The 17,084-nt window shown below is 40.3% G+C and overlaps 1 protein-coding gene across 1 annotated transcript in view; it reads left to right on the top strand.

Annotated features, from left to right (window-relative positions):
• c5 (complement component 5) overlaps positions 1-17,084 on the top strand; it is a 29,966-nt gene that overhangs the window by 12,511 nt on the left and 371 nt on the right. Inside the window, exons 19-41 of the mRNA XM_061038136.1 lie at positions 372-454; positions 1,173-1,312; positions 2,143-2,376; positions 4,034-4,094; positions 4,206-4,295; positions 4,643-4,855; positions 4,964-5,039; positions 5,464-5,623; positions 5,732-5,836; positions 7,269-7,440; positions 8,657-8,781; positions 10,343-10,423; positions 11,101-11,253; positions 12,340-12,402; positions 12,490-12,580; positions 12,802-12,841; positions 13,542-13,644; positions 13,964-14,038; positions 14,617-14,722; positions 15,213-15,296; positions 15,433-15,522; positions 15,776-15,868; positions 16,864-17,002. Coding sequence (XP_060894119.1) covers positions 372-454; positions 1,173-1,312; positions 2,143-2,376; positions 4,034-4,094; positions 4,206-4,295; positions 4,643-4,855; positions 4,964-5,039; positions 5,464-5,623; positions 5,732-5,836; positions 7,269-7,440; positions 8,657-8,781; positions 10,343-10,423; positions 11,101-11,253; positions 12,340-12,402; positions 12,490-12,580; positions 12,802-12,841; positions 13,542-13,644; positions 13,964-14,038; positions 14,617-14,722; positions 15,213-15,296; positions 15,433-15,522; positions 15,776-15,868; positions 16,864-17,002 — 2,577 coding nt within the window. The remainder of the gene's footprint in view (positions 1-371; positions 455-1,172; positions 1,313-2,142; positions 2,377-4,033; positions 4,095-4,205; positions 4,296-4,642; positions 4,856-4,963; positions 5,040-5,463; positions 5,624-5,731; positions 5,837-7,268; positions 7,441-8,656; positions 8,782-10,342; positions 10,424-11,100; positions 11,254-12,339; positions 12,403-12,489; positions 12,581-12,801; positions 12,842-13,541; positions 13,645-13,963; positions 14,039-14,616; positions 14,723-15,212; positions 15,297-15,432; positions 15,523-15,775; positions 15,869-16,863; positions 17,003-17,084) is intronic.

Genomic DNA, 17,084 nt, shown 5'->3' with positions numbered 1-17,084 from the left:
GTAAGGGGAAAACTGTACACTGACTTTGTGTTTATGTTGGCGGCCCCTGTGGTCAAAAACGATATGCCAAGTGTCTTAAACATAAACTGTTGTTTAACATAAAGAGTAGGAATTTGCAACAACGGCAAATAGAAATGTTCTTCTGAGAGATAGAAACCTCTAAGCCATCTGCTGTGACTGGATGGTCCGAGAAAGTGAGATAGAGGGAGAGACATATAGAGAGAGATGGATAGAGACAGACAGACACTTACAGACAACAAAAATAACAGACCTGTATTCATTTGAGCTTATGGTACTTTAAATTTCTATTTGGAGTTTTTTGAGCATTTGGAAGAAGATGAGACTTTCTTATTTAATTTGTCAATTTTCAGTTCTGGCAGATTTTCTGCCATGAGGACTCTACCAGACACTCTAACCACCTGGGAGATCAGGGCCATTGGCATGTTCAAGAACGGTAAGATTCTTACTTCCTTTTATTATTTTTTTACATTTAACATCCTTTCCTCTTTCTTTCTTTTATCACTTTTTTTTCTTCAAATTGTTGAATGACTGGTTGATTTCAATTAGAAGTTTTTAACTGATGAAATGATTAGAAAGGCGTTAGGAATGCTCTGATTTCCATCAGGGTGCTTTGTGCATTTGTTCCTACTGTGATTTTTGAGGTTTGTTTTGGGTTGAGTCACACAACACCGTTCACCTACAGACCTTGTAGACACCACTGAATGGATTGGGCCTATCTTTGTGGTCCAAATCTGGACACATTTGAATGTTTAATTCCTTGAAAATATGCTTTACTGTCAGTCAGAAAAGGTAAAACAACAAACAAAAGGCACTCAAATATGTCCTGCATAGCCAGGTTGTCCTCATTTACAGTCAGTATCTTTACATACAAAAATTCAAGTGTTATCATTTTTATACAAGCCCTACAAACGGTCAGTTAAACATTGCTTAGTCAAACCAAACCAAATAATTTATGACCCTTAACCTGTTCAAAAAGACAGAGGCGTAGCTATGTGTATCCACCCTCTTGTCCTAGTTTTGTAACTTCTGGCTCCAGAAAAAAACAAGATGGGACCTGCCAAAATGCCAATCTGGAGGCTTTAGAACTGCAGTTTACTCTTTGTACACAGTCCATAATTTGAATTGAACTAACTGATGTGTGTATCCTCCAGGTATGTGCGTTGCAAAGCCGGTCCATGTGCCGGTCAGTCTGCCACTCAGTGTGAACGTCCCGCTGCCCTATCAGGTGGTAAGAGGGGAACAACTGGACCTAAAAGGCTCCGTGTACAACCAGCAGGCTGAAAGCATCGAGGTATCAACTATAGACTTTATAAAAAGATGGACAACATGGCAGCTCCATGAAAGCTAAAGCCCAATTCACACATACTCCGTGCGCGCCGCGGTCCGTCAGCGCCGCGCACTACGTTGTACTTAGCTGTCACTCTAGTCAATCATTGTGTTCACACAGGGCGCGCCGCGGTCCGTCTCCGGAGCGTGCCACCGACGGCACTACGCTCTGCTCCGTTTCATATACGCAGCGAGTCTATTTTCGCCGGAGTACGCTGCAGGCACGCGTCAAGCTGGACAGAATATGACAGCCCGGACAGGAAGTCAGACAAGGAAACGCACAGAGCATCCGCTCAATTTCAAAATAAAACACAATATACGGACTCGCGATCGTATTTTTCATCACTTTATCAATATTACGTCAAAACAGTTACCGAATTAACAACAATGCAAAGACAACGCAACATGTTGTTGGCATGTTTTTCTCTTTATTCCCGCGGGATCTTGTAGTTCTCCTGTGATGTGTCATGGGTGCGCTCCGCTGCGCTGGTGTCGCAGAAACGGTTCCAGTGTGAATGGGCGCGAGCCGTCCGACGGAGCAAAACCGTGGCGCTGACGCACGGAGTATGTGTGAATTGCGGGTAAGGCAAAATATTTAGTGCTCCCCCTACTGACTAACTGCAGCATAAACACCCTACTTCCTCCATGTTAACAGATGGGAAAAATTAACATCTAAATACACATCCACAACATTTTTCTCAAACATGGATTGTGTCATTATTGTTAGGTCTTACATTCTTATTTATGAGGTGTTGAAACAATAACTGTTAAATTACATTGTTGATGTTTTCTCAGTACTGTGTGACACTGACGGCCGGCCCTGCGCTGTGCCTGCTGCAGTCACAGCCAGCTGCTGGAGGGGGAGGGCTACACTCGACGCCCTGCACTTGGAGCCCATTGTCTGCAGGGGGTGTGGGGGCAGTGACCTTTACCGTGCTGGGCCTAGAGCCCGGAGAGCACACCCTGACCTTCACCCTGAAGACACGCAGAGGACAGAAAGACATCCTGGAGAAGAAGCTACGAGTGGTGGTACGTACATGGATGAATGAGGAAAAGACTCCAAAAGTCCAAACTGTAGATTCACACAATCATAAAACCATGATACATACTTACAAAAATAAAGATGAATAAAGATGCTGACTGTGGACTGTCTGAAGGGGAACCTTTATTACATCCTCTCTCATTTTCTGTCATTTCTATAATCCGATCTGTAATAAGGATTTAAAAACAAGGCCTTAAAATGCCCTAAACACAAAGGGCCAGATTTACTAAAGGTTTGCGTGTCTTAAAACGTGTGCAAACTTGATACCACCAGCAAAAAAAGTGCTATCTGATCTACTGGCACAGTGAGGATTGCGTCTTTCATATGAGCAAAACAACACACATTGTCCATTTAGTATGTTTGCCTTAATGAATATGCAATATGGGGCGTTTCTGCCCTAGTGTGCAAAATACTGGGAGGAGAAAATGCAAAGAACTGAAGTTAGTACACGCATTGCGATTTACCAAGCCTGGAAAAAACTGCGGTGATTATGAAGGTGTCTGTATTTAACACCTTTGAAAAGAACATGCTAACCCAGGAGACCAGCGTTACGCACAAAAGGCTGATGTTATTGTAGTGAGGAGGAGACATAGGCACGATCAAAGAAGGCATACAGATCGCGTTATTCCCCACACATGTTTGGAATGACAACAGGAAACACCATGATTAAACTATATTGTTGCCTATTTATAGCCAACAAAATTGAACATTCACAGCCTCTGCATTCTAAAGAATTTCAACATTGACATTTATTTATTCACATTTCCCTCATTTTGCCAACATTTTATTTTAAACTGGGGATTTCCTCTTTCTCGGGCTGCGCGTCTCTCCCCCAGCTCGCCCCCTCTGGTGCGCTCCTCTCCTTAATGCACGCGTCTCCTCCCTCTACAGCCCGCTGCTGCTACTCTGTAGGACGCTTGGATGGGGGGACCTCACCACTGCTTTTACCCCCGTCTTCGATACCTCTTTCCAGAGCATTTATGTCCGATCAGACACAGCGCTGGCCACCTGTCTGGTGCGCAACAATGTGCCGAGTGTCGTGCCTGAGCGCCACAGAGGAGACAGCTCGCACCTCCTGCGCAATGTCTGACAATTCATCTTCAAAAGATGGAGGGAAGAAAAGAGAGGCCCTGTTTAATGCCGAGGTTTTCTTATAAGCCAAATTTTCTTTTTGTAACATTCAGTTTTATCTGCTATAACTCAAAAACATTTTGCGTTTATTTGCCTCTTCCACTGATACCTATTTTGCGCTTGCAGTCATCCTGCTTTCTGTCCAAACTATCCATGACGTAAACCAGTAGAACACGCAAAAACCTAACTTAAATACTACCGCCTCCACAAGGTTTGCACCTGGTGTCATTCACACAAATTTCCTTAGTAGATCACCCGCAAAACGCCCACCAACCAAACGTGCAAAGTTTTGGAGTGAACACGCAATTTAGTACTCTTTAATTGGGAGCTTAGTAAATCAGGCCCAAAGAAATAAAAAAAAACATGACTTGAAGTGCACTTGATGATATTGATAATATTATCTACCTTTTTGTGAAATTAAGTTTCATACATTTTTGGAGAGATTGTGGAAGAGGGGAACAGTGTTTTATATTTTGTGAACTTAAACCAGGAAAATCACCTTGTGTTTTCCAGCCTGAAGGATTGAGGAAAGAAACCTTTTCTGGAGGGAGACTGGACCCACAGGGAATCTACGGTATTCTAGCGATCTAATTCATCAACATTTTGTATTGATCTTCATATCCAATGATGTTATTGAGGCTATTCTGCTCTGAAAGGCCAGTCACTCTGTTCTATGTTGCTATAGGCTCAGAGAAGAGAAATGTGGAGCTGAAGAACAAAGTGCCCGCCAACATAGTTCCCAACACAGCTGTGGAGAGGATGCTAACCATCAATGGTAAGACGTGTTCAGGTGTGCTGTGGTGCTAAGCTACCGTGCTACAGCTGGAAACAGATGTGAGAGTCATGTAGTAAAGTGGATTCAATTCAAAGATGTGATTCAAAGCAAATCCATGCAGTGAGTCACTGTGAATGCGCTCTCTGCTGTAGTGCTTTGCATAAGGACATGCTAAACTAAACTTAAGTAAACTTAGACACAGCTGCCTGGAGGTGTAAACAGACATAGAAACATTATCATTCATTGTATTTTTAGGGGAGGAAACTAAACTTTCATCTAAACCTGCCTCTGTATCACCCTGTGGTATGTAAGGAACTTATTTGAGATGTGTTTGTCGCATGGACCAGGTGAGGTTCTCAGTGACATCCTGTCCGTGGTAGACAGCCCTGAAGGACTCAGACAGCTCGTCAACCTGCCAGCAGGGTCGGCGGAGGCAGAGCTTGGTGGACTACTTCCCCTAGTCCAGGTGTATAATTACCTGGAGACAACAAGACGCTGGGATGTCCTGGGAGCAGATATCCAGAAGAACTCTGCAGATCTAAGACGGAAGATCAGAGAGGGTGAGGAGACACTGATGAGGCACCAGACATTTCACCCGAGGAGAGGAGGCTGATTCATTGTTTTTTGACTCATTGTGTGTGTGTGTGTGTGTGTGTGTGTGTGTGTAGGACTGGTCAGTATCAGTTCATTCCGAGGTGAAGATTCCAGCTACAGCATGTGGATGAAGAGAGAACCCAGCACCTGGTCAGAGCACAAACACACACACACACACACACACACACACACACACCAAATGCACAAATGTCAGCTTGTCAGTTTTGAAACATCCTCCTAGGGCAGGCAAAGACGAGCACATATTTGAGCAGGAAGAGGATGTTGGAGGAATCCTTTAAGGCTATTGTGAAGCTTTTTTTTTTTTGTGAAAATGTTGAAGTCCTCAGTATGGTTGTACTTCTTACAGAAGCCAACCAGGACTTTGATAGTTTCCAGTTTAGTCTGGGCCCTACAGGGAGCTCTGCTCTGTAGAGGACCATCAGTTAGTTGATCGAGATGTAAATCTGTTTGTTTGTTCTGTGATGGTAAACAAAGATGTAATATGTGTTGGTACTTAATAAGGGTCTGTTTAATAATGAAAATAAAAACATCTGCCTCTCTCTCTGTCTCTCAGGCTCACAGCTCAGGTGGTGAAGACCCTGTCTTTGGTGGACCCAGTGGTCTCAGTGGACCATCAGTCTTTGTCAGACTCTGTGTCGTGGTTGATCCGCAGCAGACAGCAGGCGGACGGATCTTTCACCGACACGTCCTCCTTCAAACCAAACAAAATCCTGGTCTGCATCAACCTCACTTCCTCTTCCTCTTCTCTTGATTAAGTCTTTTCAGGACAAATCTTCATCCTAAAGCTAAGACTTCGTGTTCTGTGTTCTGATTGGTTGCAGGTTGAGGGGACAGATGCCGTAGACAGATCAGTGTATCTGACTTCCTTCGTGCTGATCGGGTTAAACCGAGCGACGAGGATCCAAGACCCCATTCTGCAGCTCCGAGTGAGAACACATCTGCTCCTCTTCCTCACCTCCCTCCTCCTCTTTCCTGATATGTCTTTTTACTTCTCTTCATCCTGTCACCTCCTCATCTACCTGTTGCTCCTGTTTTCTATACAACCTCCTGTAAAAACTTAGCGCCTCCTCTTTCTCTCCACTTTTAATTTTTCTTTTCTTTGATCCTCTTCCGTATTTCATCTCCTACTTTACTCTTCCTTCTGTCATCTCGTCTGTCTCCCTCCTCTCCGTCTCTTTTTGCCGTCACCTCTGTCTCCTCTTCCTTGCCTCTTCCATATTTCTCTCTCCTGATGTTTATTCCTGTTATTCCTGTTATGTCTTTAACCTCATTCTCCTACTTTATCTCCTTTTCCCTCCTCTCTTCATTTACCCCATTTTATTCTCCTCTTCCTACAGCCACATGCCCATATCACATCTTCATACCTCCTCTTCCTCACATTTTCTTGTCTTCTCTTCTCTGATCTTTTTCCTCCACTCTCATCCTCTTATTTCTACTACCTCCCCTCCTGTTTCCTCTTCTTTCTTTTCTCACTCACTTGCACATGGCCATCCTTTATTGTCTCACCTTCTCTTCCTCACCTTTATTTTTTTTCTTTCCTCCAATCTTCATCATCCTCTTCCCCTATCAACTTCTCAGCTTTAAGTCATCTTAAAGATGACCCAAGGATGAGTTGATGAGATAATCTTTATCTATCCTTTTAGGAGAAATGAACCCATAACACCAGCTCAAAAAGACAGGGACAAGGAAATGGACGAACAGTGATAAATGTAAAAAAACAAAACAATAATAGTTTGAACAACAACACTAATAGTAAGAGTTAAATAAAGAATTACAAAGAAAGAATGAACAGAATTATAAGAAATGTATTTTTTTACAGCTTAAATGTATATATGTTTATAAGAATTATGACAATATGTTGATATGAATGGAAAAAATGCACAGTTCATTTTAATCCACACATGGCTTGTAATGTTTTGCCATTATTACACAATACTCCGGATGAAAACTATGTGAATAATATTCATTAATATGCAAACATACACTTATATAACCATATATTTATGAATATACATATATGTGTGTATATATGTCTATATATATATATAGACATATATATAATATTTACCCTTCCTCGTCTTACTGCTGTTATCTTTCATTCTTCTCCTCCTCTTCCTGCCTTTCTCATATCATCTTTTCATCCTCCTTTTCCATCTTGTTGTTCATTTTTCTTCCACCTACTGTAAACACTTTATTCTTCCCTCCTCCTGCCATCTTTTTATCTACCTTACCTCATTTGTTCATTTCTTCTCCACTCTGATTTTTAGTCTCTTCTTCACCAATACTATTCTCACGTTTTCTTTGAATGTCTCCTTCTTGTCTGTCCTTGTTTCCTGACCTCTCACCCTTCTCCCTCAGTTCCATGATGACAGCATGAGCTCTGCTGCCAATTACATTTCCCAGCATGCCTCAGATGTGAAGAGTGTGTATGTGCGTGCAGTGGCGACCTACGCACTGACCCTTCACGACCCCAACAGTTTGGCAGCATCCTCCCTCCTGGGGAGTTTGGAGAACCTGGCCCGACAGAAAGGTGCACTCATTTTATCTGCAGTCACAGTCAGGGTTAAATTTGTTTTATTGTACGTTTTAAAAAAATACATTCATAAAGTTATTTTTAATTATCATTAACATTTGGTCATTTGGACAACTTTTTTTTTTGTTTTTACAGATGTAAATTTACCAAAGTGACATTGTAGATTCCTGATTTTTTGACCTTCGATTTAAATGACAGTCACTTTCATTACCTATTTCCTACTTTGAAAGATACCTCAACATTAATCAAAAGACAATGTTGCTAGCATTCAGAACCAAATCCTTCAAAGAAAATATCTGTACCCCAATCTCTACTGAGATTTTTTCTTAAGCCAAGATGTCAAGAAAGGATTATACTCACTTTAGAAATAACCTTAAAAATAAATTCAAAAGTGAAAGTTTGTTCCCTGCCTGTTGGAAGAAATTAATTAACTTGCATTTATAGACCATTTTTCACCGGTACAATGATTTACAAAACATGTTACTCAAATTTCAGTTCAAGTAATTGTCTATGTTTTTGTGAGGATCTCAAAGAAGTTTTAATGACTAGTAGTCATTATAATCATACCTATAAAGTTCTGGCTTTAGGTTCACCAGTGAGCACATTACAGTTAGTAATGGAAAAAGTTAGAATGTTACAATTCACTTAGCAGACGCTTTTATCCAAAGCGACGTAAATCAGAGAGTAAGTACAACACTTATCCTTTCATACATCGCCACTGAAGCAGCGGGAGCAATGCAGGGTTAAGTGTCTTGCCCAAGGACACATCGGACATGTTGCTCAGCTGGGGATTGAACCCTCGACCTTCCGGTTGACAACTCTACCAACTGAGCTACAGCCGCTCTTACAAGTTACATTCCAACATTAACATGTTTCTTAACAATTTGTGCTTTGGACACAATGAGGATATTATTGAATTCCAGCTTAAAAGGAGGATATGAAGTCAGAAGACCTGATATTGCCGATGATTAAACTAAAAAATCCAACTTGAAACCTCTGGTTGTGTTCACCTGGTTGGACAGGATCTAATTTAACATGCTTTTGTCTGGAAATAAAATGTGTATTGAAGAATGTTTCAGTTGCTACAAACAAACAAATTTTGTTTAGTTTATTTTCATTTACAAACTCACTGCTGCTTTCATTCCTCTGACTTTAAAAGAAGAAATAAAAACGTGCACCGCTTGTGTGTGTGTGTGTCTGTGTGTGTCTGTAGGTAACCCTGCTGTGCTCAGGTACTGGCAGGAGTCCAGTGTGACAGCTGATTGGCTGAAACCTGACCAATCAAGCGGTCTTACGGTGGAGACGACAGCGTATGTCCTGCTAACTGTACTGCTCAAGGTGCTGCTATGTCCTCTTCATTATTCTTGATTTACATATTTTTTCCCTGTTTTTCCCCTCTGATACTAGAACTATAGTGTTTTGTTATTACACTTGGTACTTTTATTACAAATGAATACATCCTGCAGCACTGCCAGATATTATACTTTATTGTTTTCTGCAGCCCCTTGGTAATATTTCTGGGAGAGTTAGCCGAAGAGTGAATGCAGAAAGTTATATGTCTGGCAAAAGTTATGGAATCTAGGGGCACCGGTAGCGTAGTGGTTAGTGTGCATGCCTCATGTACTGAGGCTGTAGTCCTCCAAGCGGTTTCAGAGCTAATCCCTGCACAATTTCCGCCATCACATTGGTGACAAATTACATCATATTAGCACTAGACAAGGGGCATAATTGTGCTGTTCTTTTTTATAGATCTGTCAAAAGCTTTTGATACAGTCGATCACCACCTTCTTTTAAATAAATAATCTGCTATTGCGTTGGCTGAAAGTGCATGTCCCTGGTTTCAGGATTACTTTTTTCATTAATACAGGTGTACCACAAGGTTCAATCTTGGGACCCATGCTCTTCCTGTTGTTTCTTCTCTGTATGATTGTCATGCCCATTTCTATGCAGACAACACTAGTTTGTATTGTATTGCAGATTCTGTAAAACAAGCCATCAAAAACTTGCAATTTGATTTGATTTCTATTCAATAATTTCTTACATAAACTGCTACTTAATGAAATTAAAACAAAATTCATGCTCTTCTATAGAGCGATATATATTGAATATGAGAGTGTATGCATATGTACTATTAATGGCTCAGAAATTGAGAGAGTCAGTGATTATAATTTCTTGTGCTTTTTTATGATGATATATGGACCTATGGGTGTGAAATAGTATACTGTATATAATAGTAAGTATAATGTAAATTATAAATATCTTTGCATGTGGCTGTATGATAAATTGACATTTAATTTCTATGTGTAAATTCTTGTCCACAAGTTGTGACAGAAAGTTGGCTTTTTCTACAGAAACAAAGGATTACAGAGGCGTAATTTATAGACACCCTGCAGCTTCAACCCTAAACCCTCTGTTCGAATTGATTGTAATTGAATTGAAGTTAATTGAATATTCTGAAAAATGCACTGCAAGTGAGCAGGCAGGCGGTTGATGACATTTATATCAAGTAACCGATGATTGACCGTTGCTATCTTCATGCACCTGATGAAGCTGCTCATACTCTTTACTGCTCAACAGTATGTTCTTTTCAACTTGTTTGTTGATACTGTGAACACAGTACAATTACACGTAGCATATAAAGGCAAAAACTCTTAATTTGGTTTAAGACTGTTAGTTTGTCTGCCATCTTGGATATGTTGGAAACATTCAACTGTGACTTCTGCAGCACCATTTCTATTTTACGCCTTTGAACAGTCCATCTGAGAAAATCTCCCTCGAGGGATACATGTTGTTGTCTTGTCCTGTCTATAAGAGTGCAGGGGTCATGAATAAAAACGTATTATGAATAAAGAATGATTGATTGTTTAACTGCTATACCATGCTTTGTTCTGCATTAAAGGGGAGAACCCTATATGCCAACCCCATCCTTTCCTGGTTGACTCAGGATCAGCACTACGGAGAGGGTTTCTACTCTACACAGGTACACAAACACACAGACCTCATTGTCTCCCTCTCTCTCTTTGACTATAACGCCTTCTGTCTGTGTGCTTGTTTCTCTGTCTGTCTTTAATTCTATCCGACTGCCTGTCTGTCTTTCTTTCTTTCTTCCTATGTGTCTGTCCCTGTTTATTTCACTCTATGTGTCTATGTTTCTCTGCTTGATTGTCCTTCTGCTTCTCTCTCTCTCTTTCTCTCTGTCTGACTGTGGCCATTGCACTCTCTTTGTCTTTCTTTTCTTATCTGTCTTCCTGTTTTCCTTCCTCTGCCTGTTTGTTTCTCTCGGTGCTTCTGTTTCTCTGTCAGTCTTTCTTTCTATCTTTCTTTATCCTTCTCTTTCTTCACGTATCCCTTTCTGTCTCTCTCTGTTTGTCTCTTACTATACATGTCTTTTTTCTCTATATATATATCTCTGCCTGTCTGTCTTTCTATCTTATTCTTTACCTGCCTTTCTCTCTCTTTGCTTGTCTACCTCTGTCTTTACCTGTTTCCCTCTCTATCTCTCTTTCTCTTTACCTGACTGTTTTTATTTCTGCTTCTCTTTTTTCTCTTCCTGTCTGTCTGTCTGTCTATCTCTCTCTTCTTGTTTCTCATGGTCTCCCTGTGTGCCTGACTAAGTCTCTCTCTCTCTCTCTCTCTCTCTGCCTGTCTGTCTCTCAGGACACAGTCTTGACTCTGGAGGCGGTCACAGAGTACAGCAGAGTCATCAGTCGAGCCGTCCTCAGTCAGCACATCAACATTCGCTTTATCAGGACTGGTGAGCTGAGAAAAGTCGAGCTCAGCCAGAGTCGTCCTGTGGCCACGCCCATCCAGGTGAGACAGGTGCAGGACAGTAAAGCCGTTTTCACATATGCACTCCAGATGATATCTAGATATTTACAGGAGGACTTCTCCGGAGATTACTGTTGGTAATGAAAGATCTCAAGTCAAAGTCTTTTGTCTTTGTGTATTTTATTGCATATGATAAAAAGAGTTCTTTTGCAAAAGGGGTAATCTGCTACAAAAGTAACATCAGTGATATACATGAGTGATACATCGTCGTTGGTTTCAGCTTGCCTGATGATTTATCTTACACCAACAGAAACTCCTTTGTTCGGAGGGCACTGATTTAGGGTCATGCTGTTCTCAGATACTGAGGAGTGTTCCTGTTGGAGATACAGACCAAGGTCATACAGAGAAAATGACGCACGAACATCCTAATCTTTTAAGTTCAAACGAGGACGACAGACAGATAGTGTTTTTCCACTACAAGATTCTCCCGACCTAGCCGTTCACATATGCTCCTCACAGCGGGGGACTTTCCCTGTCAGAGGGGAGGGGGCGCGGGGGATTTCCCGAGGTAAGACGTGACGTAAATAATCAACGCGGAAGTAGCGGCCGAAGCAACAGAGTCTGCTACACGACGTTATAATGAGAATATTTGCCTTTATATCAATGCTCTGTGTAATCCAATGGTATGACAACATCCACAAAAGAGTGGAGAACAACATACTGACGAACAGAAAACATAATGCAGCCGTTTAATTACGTGCACGGAGATCGTAGTGGTCGCGTGCAGACACTTTAACCGGTCACCGTATATAAACGTCATTCTCTTTCTATTGGCTGAAATTGAAATATCCGGAGTATATGCTGCCGCGTTCACACATCAGCTCACTCTGATATTCTGTGGATAAAATACTAAGGGTCTGGCCGGATAAACTCCGGGTAAAGGCAGCGCGAAAAATGTGGCTGTTTGCGTTCACACATAGCCTAAAGAACCTCCGGGTAGCCAAATCTCCGGAGTTTTTCAGGAGATTTGCGTATGAAAAGGGTTTAAGAGATGAAGACAGGTCCAGCGGAGGGAGGCAGATTGCTGATCTACTCTTTCTTTCCTAATACCTTTGTTTTACCTCCCAGGTCAAGAGGGATGAAATTATCAAAGTGTCGACAGGTTTTGGGAGGGGCGTGTCCAACGTAAAGGTGGGTGTGGTTTAGTCCTGCAGCTGTTTAAGTTCACTGGACCTTTACATTTCCCAGAATGCCCTTCAACTTTGTTGATTTTTTCAGCTGAAGACAGTTTTCTACGAGACTACAGCGTCCTCAGAGAAATGTAACTTTGACCTTACAATAGAGGTGACAGGCCCAGGCACTTCTAACAGTAAGCATTCAAACAGAACTTTATTGTCATTACCCTTGGTGAACAGTGACACTCAGTCACTTGAAGTGCATCCTGCTAAATTATAATATTCATTACAGCACAACTGTTAAATGAATATGACAAGAAAATAATACACTATTGTTTTCTTTTAAACAGACTAGTAACCTGTCTGTCAACCTGTCTGTCTGCTACCAATGTAAACGTCTTCTTCTCCTTCTTAGATCCCACTACAAGTGCCCCTCACCTGGTCGCCTGTGCAAAGTAAGAAAAAACACCCCAAAGTTCACAATTTTTACTTTCTACAACATTTAAATTAATGATATTTTCTTACTTTTAAAATGAAGATTTTCTACACTATCTGGAGGCCTTTTCAGAATAAAAAATTAATGTTTTAATTGTAATGTTTTCAGTATTCTAAAGGACAATATTCAAGAGTTTTGAATCAGAATTCCAACAATAAATTTATGCTCTTAAATTTTATTACAGTTTCTGAAAAGATAATGCTATTATTCAAGTATATTAACTGCAATATTATGAAGTACTTCAGAAAATCTACTTGTTTCAAACAAACAAACAAGTATTGTAAATGAGTAGTAATGAGATCAAACCATATTTATTGAAAGGTAAAGACACAAGTTACAGTAACGTTATGTATTTTATACAATCACTATAATTTAAGATTTAGATATAAAAAGTTTTAAAAATAGCTGAAATATGTGTTTGTGTGTGTGTGTTTGTGTGTGTGTGTGTGTGTGTGTGTTTGTGAATGTGTGTGTGTGTGTGTGTGTGAATGTGTGTGTGTGTGTGTGTGTGTGTGTGTTTGTGAATGTGTGTGTGTGTGTGTGTGTGTGTTTGTGAATGTGTGTGTGTGTGTGTGTGTGTGTGTGTGTGTGTGTGTGTGTGTGTGTGTGTGTGTGTGAATGTGTGTGTGTGTGTGTGTGTGCGTGTGTGTGTATGTCAGGTATAAACCCCCTCCTAACGAGGTGTATACAGAGTCCTCTCTGACAGTGATGAAGATTCAGCTACCGACAGGTGTGGAAGCGAACCTGGAGGACCTGAGACAGGTTAAATTAAACAATGTTTTCTTTCCGATTTCAAGCATGTGACTTAAGTTGAAGAGCATTGCTGCATCAGATCTGTGTGGAGCGATAAGGAGACTTCACACCTCCTCACTTTAATACATGGAACTAACATTGTCAACATGTTTCTGTTGTTTGAGCTCAAACTGGTTCACACACTTTTATTTCATCTCCTGAATATACAGTGATATTTTAAATATACTGTATATGAATGGATCTTGTCTAACTTTGTGTTATTTTGTATCACTGTAGTTTATTTTGGTACTATTATATTTTCATGTTGAACTAAACTGTATTTTTGCAGTTCAGAGATACAGACGAGCCAGTCATCTCACACTATGAACTACAAGGAAATACTGTGGTCATTCAGTTGGAAGCTGTGAGTAACATAAACACTAGAACCAAAAGATACACCTTCTGAACCTGAAATCTACCAACCATATGCGCAAAATATCAGATTTTCTCCATCTATATTTTCATGTTGCTTTTCCCTGTCCTGATAATATGCTGCATGTTAAATCTGTGGAAACTTGTTTTCTTGTTATGTAGGAGGACGATCAAAACCTCACTGAGGTTACTGTCATTTACAAAACAAAAAATTAATGATGTAATAACTTCATGTTTGATTGCTCCCTTGTGATAATTTCATGTTTACATGCTGTCATAAGGTGATAACTCCGTTTTGTTGCTAGGTGACCAGTAACAACTTTCTCTGTGGTTTAAAAAAATAAGTCTTGTTGTGCTAATTTACTGTCCTGTTGCTCGCTTTTATGTGATAACTTCTGCTGTTGGTGACTTGAGATTACTTACTGTCTGGCTTGGGCTTCCCTGTAAAAACTACACATCCTGTTGCCATGTTCCCCCCTTTAACTTCCTGCTATATTGCTAGCCTGTAAGTGATATCTTCCTTTGACCTGTTGCTATGTTCTCTGTGATAACTTCCTGTCTGGTTGCTAGGTTCCCTCTGACATTTTCCTGTGCGTCGGTTTCCGGATCAGGATTGGATTCACTGTGAGGGGGGTCAGTGAGTCGCTTTTTAGCGTCTATGAGCCTCAAGACAAAGGTAAAAAGGAGTCAGGACCTAGTATGCATGCTGGGATTTGAAGTCTATCTTTTAGTAAATGCTATTCTGCTTCAGGGACACTTCCCCAGTTAGTGTGATGGAGGAACTCTCTATTAATTTAACTCTGTCACTTTGTCACACCTGGAAGCCCATTTACACCAGAAAAAAAATGACTGGGTTCAGGTTGGAATCATTCAAATAAAATATTTCATTAATAATAATGAAAATAAGGGATAGTTTAAAGGGGGAAAATAGAGCATGATGAATTGTGCCTTGAAAAAAGAGATAAACCCAGGAAGCTTTTAGCCTAGCAGCTTGGCTAAGACTTAAAGGAGGTAAACTGTGAAGTTTGTCCTAGTCCTTACTACTCCAAATCTGTCTGCTTTACATCAGCTTAAAGTGACCTGAATCATCTGACTTTGAAGATAAGAAACTGATGGATATTTTTTTATTAAAATAGAGGCGGAATAATACATCTTTTGTCTCCCAGGAACTATGTGCACCAAACTATTTTCCTACCAGGAGCAGAAGCTGCAGCGCCTCTGTGTGGCTGAACAGTGTCAGTGTATGACAGGTGAAGTCTTCCTGTTAATTAACTGCAAACACTAGCTGCTGGTTGATATCCGATGATGTTTGAATGTATTTTGTGCTTTGTGTTTTAGGTTTTAACCAGATATTAAAATTCTGTTGTTGTTGATGTTGTCATTTAGCTGCGTGTGTTGCCTACAGAGCAAAGGTCGATGCGACTTTGACATTAGCCAAACGAATTGAGGAAACCTGCCAGCCTCACATCAAATATGGTGAGAATGAGACTTGTTGTTTATGAGAAGTTCATTGAACCCACAGGGAAACAAAAACATCAGCTAATCAGAAACATTTTAAAAAGTTGGTGCACAAAACACAATCTGACACCTTTCAGATAAAGAGAAGAAAATCTAATAGTTTACTTTGGAAACATGCAGAACTGCCAATCTATATGTTTGAGGTATTTGGAAGTTAACAACACACAATAAAACAAATGTTTCCTTTCACTCTCTGTTTGTCTCACTGCAGCCTATAGAGTTACTGTGACATCTTCAGCAGCAGAAGGAGACTTTATGACCTACACAGCCACCGTAGATGAAGTTCTGAAAAACACTGATAAAGGTGAAAGACATTTTTGGTAAAAAAAAAAATGTCATCCTGTAAGTATGATACCTCTATGTTGTTTGATTAGTTTGGTTCACCAACCAATTTTTCATGAATAATTATATGAGGTGGAAGCGACAGGTTCAAGAAAATAAAACCTCAATACTTTAAACCTTGGCCTTGTTTTGTTTAGCTATTTTGGGAGCTTAATGACTAGTAGAAAAGGTACAAAAAGGTTTGGAGTTACACAAGTAGATGCTTCAGCCTGCAGCCATGAAACATGGCGACATGATCATCCTTGAGAAAAAAAGGGATCTGATCAAAATAAGTCCACAAGAAGTTCTTCTTTTTGCCACTGAAATGCTCAGGTTGGGATGTAACCTCCCTGACCACATAACAGAAGGGTCCCTACAGAGAAAGATTCTTTGGTCAAAGAGTAAGACTCTCTGTTTAAACCTGAAAATCTCCATTTTTAGATATAAAGCAACTTCATCCACTGCCTAGATTCTCCATTCTTTTTGATGGTGCGTTATGATTTATAAAAACAAAGTCTCGCCATAATATATATTAACTGATCAGAAATCAGTAGACTGAAATTTTTTATGTGCTGTAAAGTCAAATTATTGCTTTTTCAGTGAAGGTTTTAGAGAGCGTATTGTCACAATTCTTTGCGATTTAAAAAAGGGCCCCAATGTTTAAATAAAATGTATTTCTAAAGCAAATAATGCATCCTTTGTGTGATGTTGTTCGACAGTCAAGCACTTTGAGTTGACATACTTCTTTGACCATTTTGATTATTTACCCCGAAGGATTACATAGCTGCCATTGAAGACTATTTCATTGCTGCAAGTTTTACAAATGAACAGGAGCAAAACTGTTTGTACCTAAAAATTAGACCCAAAATTATGTGAAAATACCTCCTTGGCAGTCATCATCAGGTCAGGCTAGCTTGTGTTTCTGGTGCTACATCACTTTATGTTGTACAACTTTCTTTTTTTTTCTGTCTGTTGTAGATTTTGAAGCGCTGAGTTCAGGTACAGCAGTGGACCTGGTTAAAAAGGTTACTTGCAGAGATGCTGACATCCAGATAAACAAACAGTACCTTGTGATGGGAGCCAGGGGAACAGAGGTCACACTAAACCATGGCTTCAGGTCAGGTTTACCCTCCACCGCTCTTTCTTTAACTTGTAGTTCTTCAACCATTTGATGCGACTCTGACCTGCTGTTTCTCTGT

Source organism: Labrus mixtus, chromosome 5, assembly GCF_963584025.1.
Source record: "Labrus mixtus chromosome 5, fLabMix1.1, whole genome shotgun sequence".
NCBI classification, from domain to species: domain Eukaryota; kingdom Metazoa; phylum Chordata; class Actinopteri; order Labriformes; family Labridae; genus Labrus; species Labrus mixtus.
The sequence above is the reverse complement of the archived record's forward strand: the minus strand, read 5'-3'. Positions and strand labels throughout refer to the sequence as shown.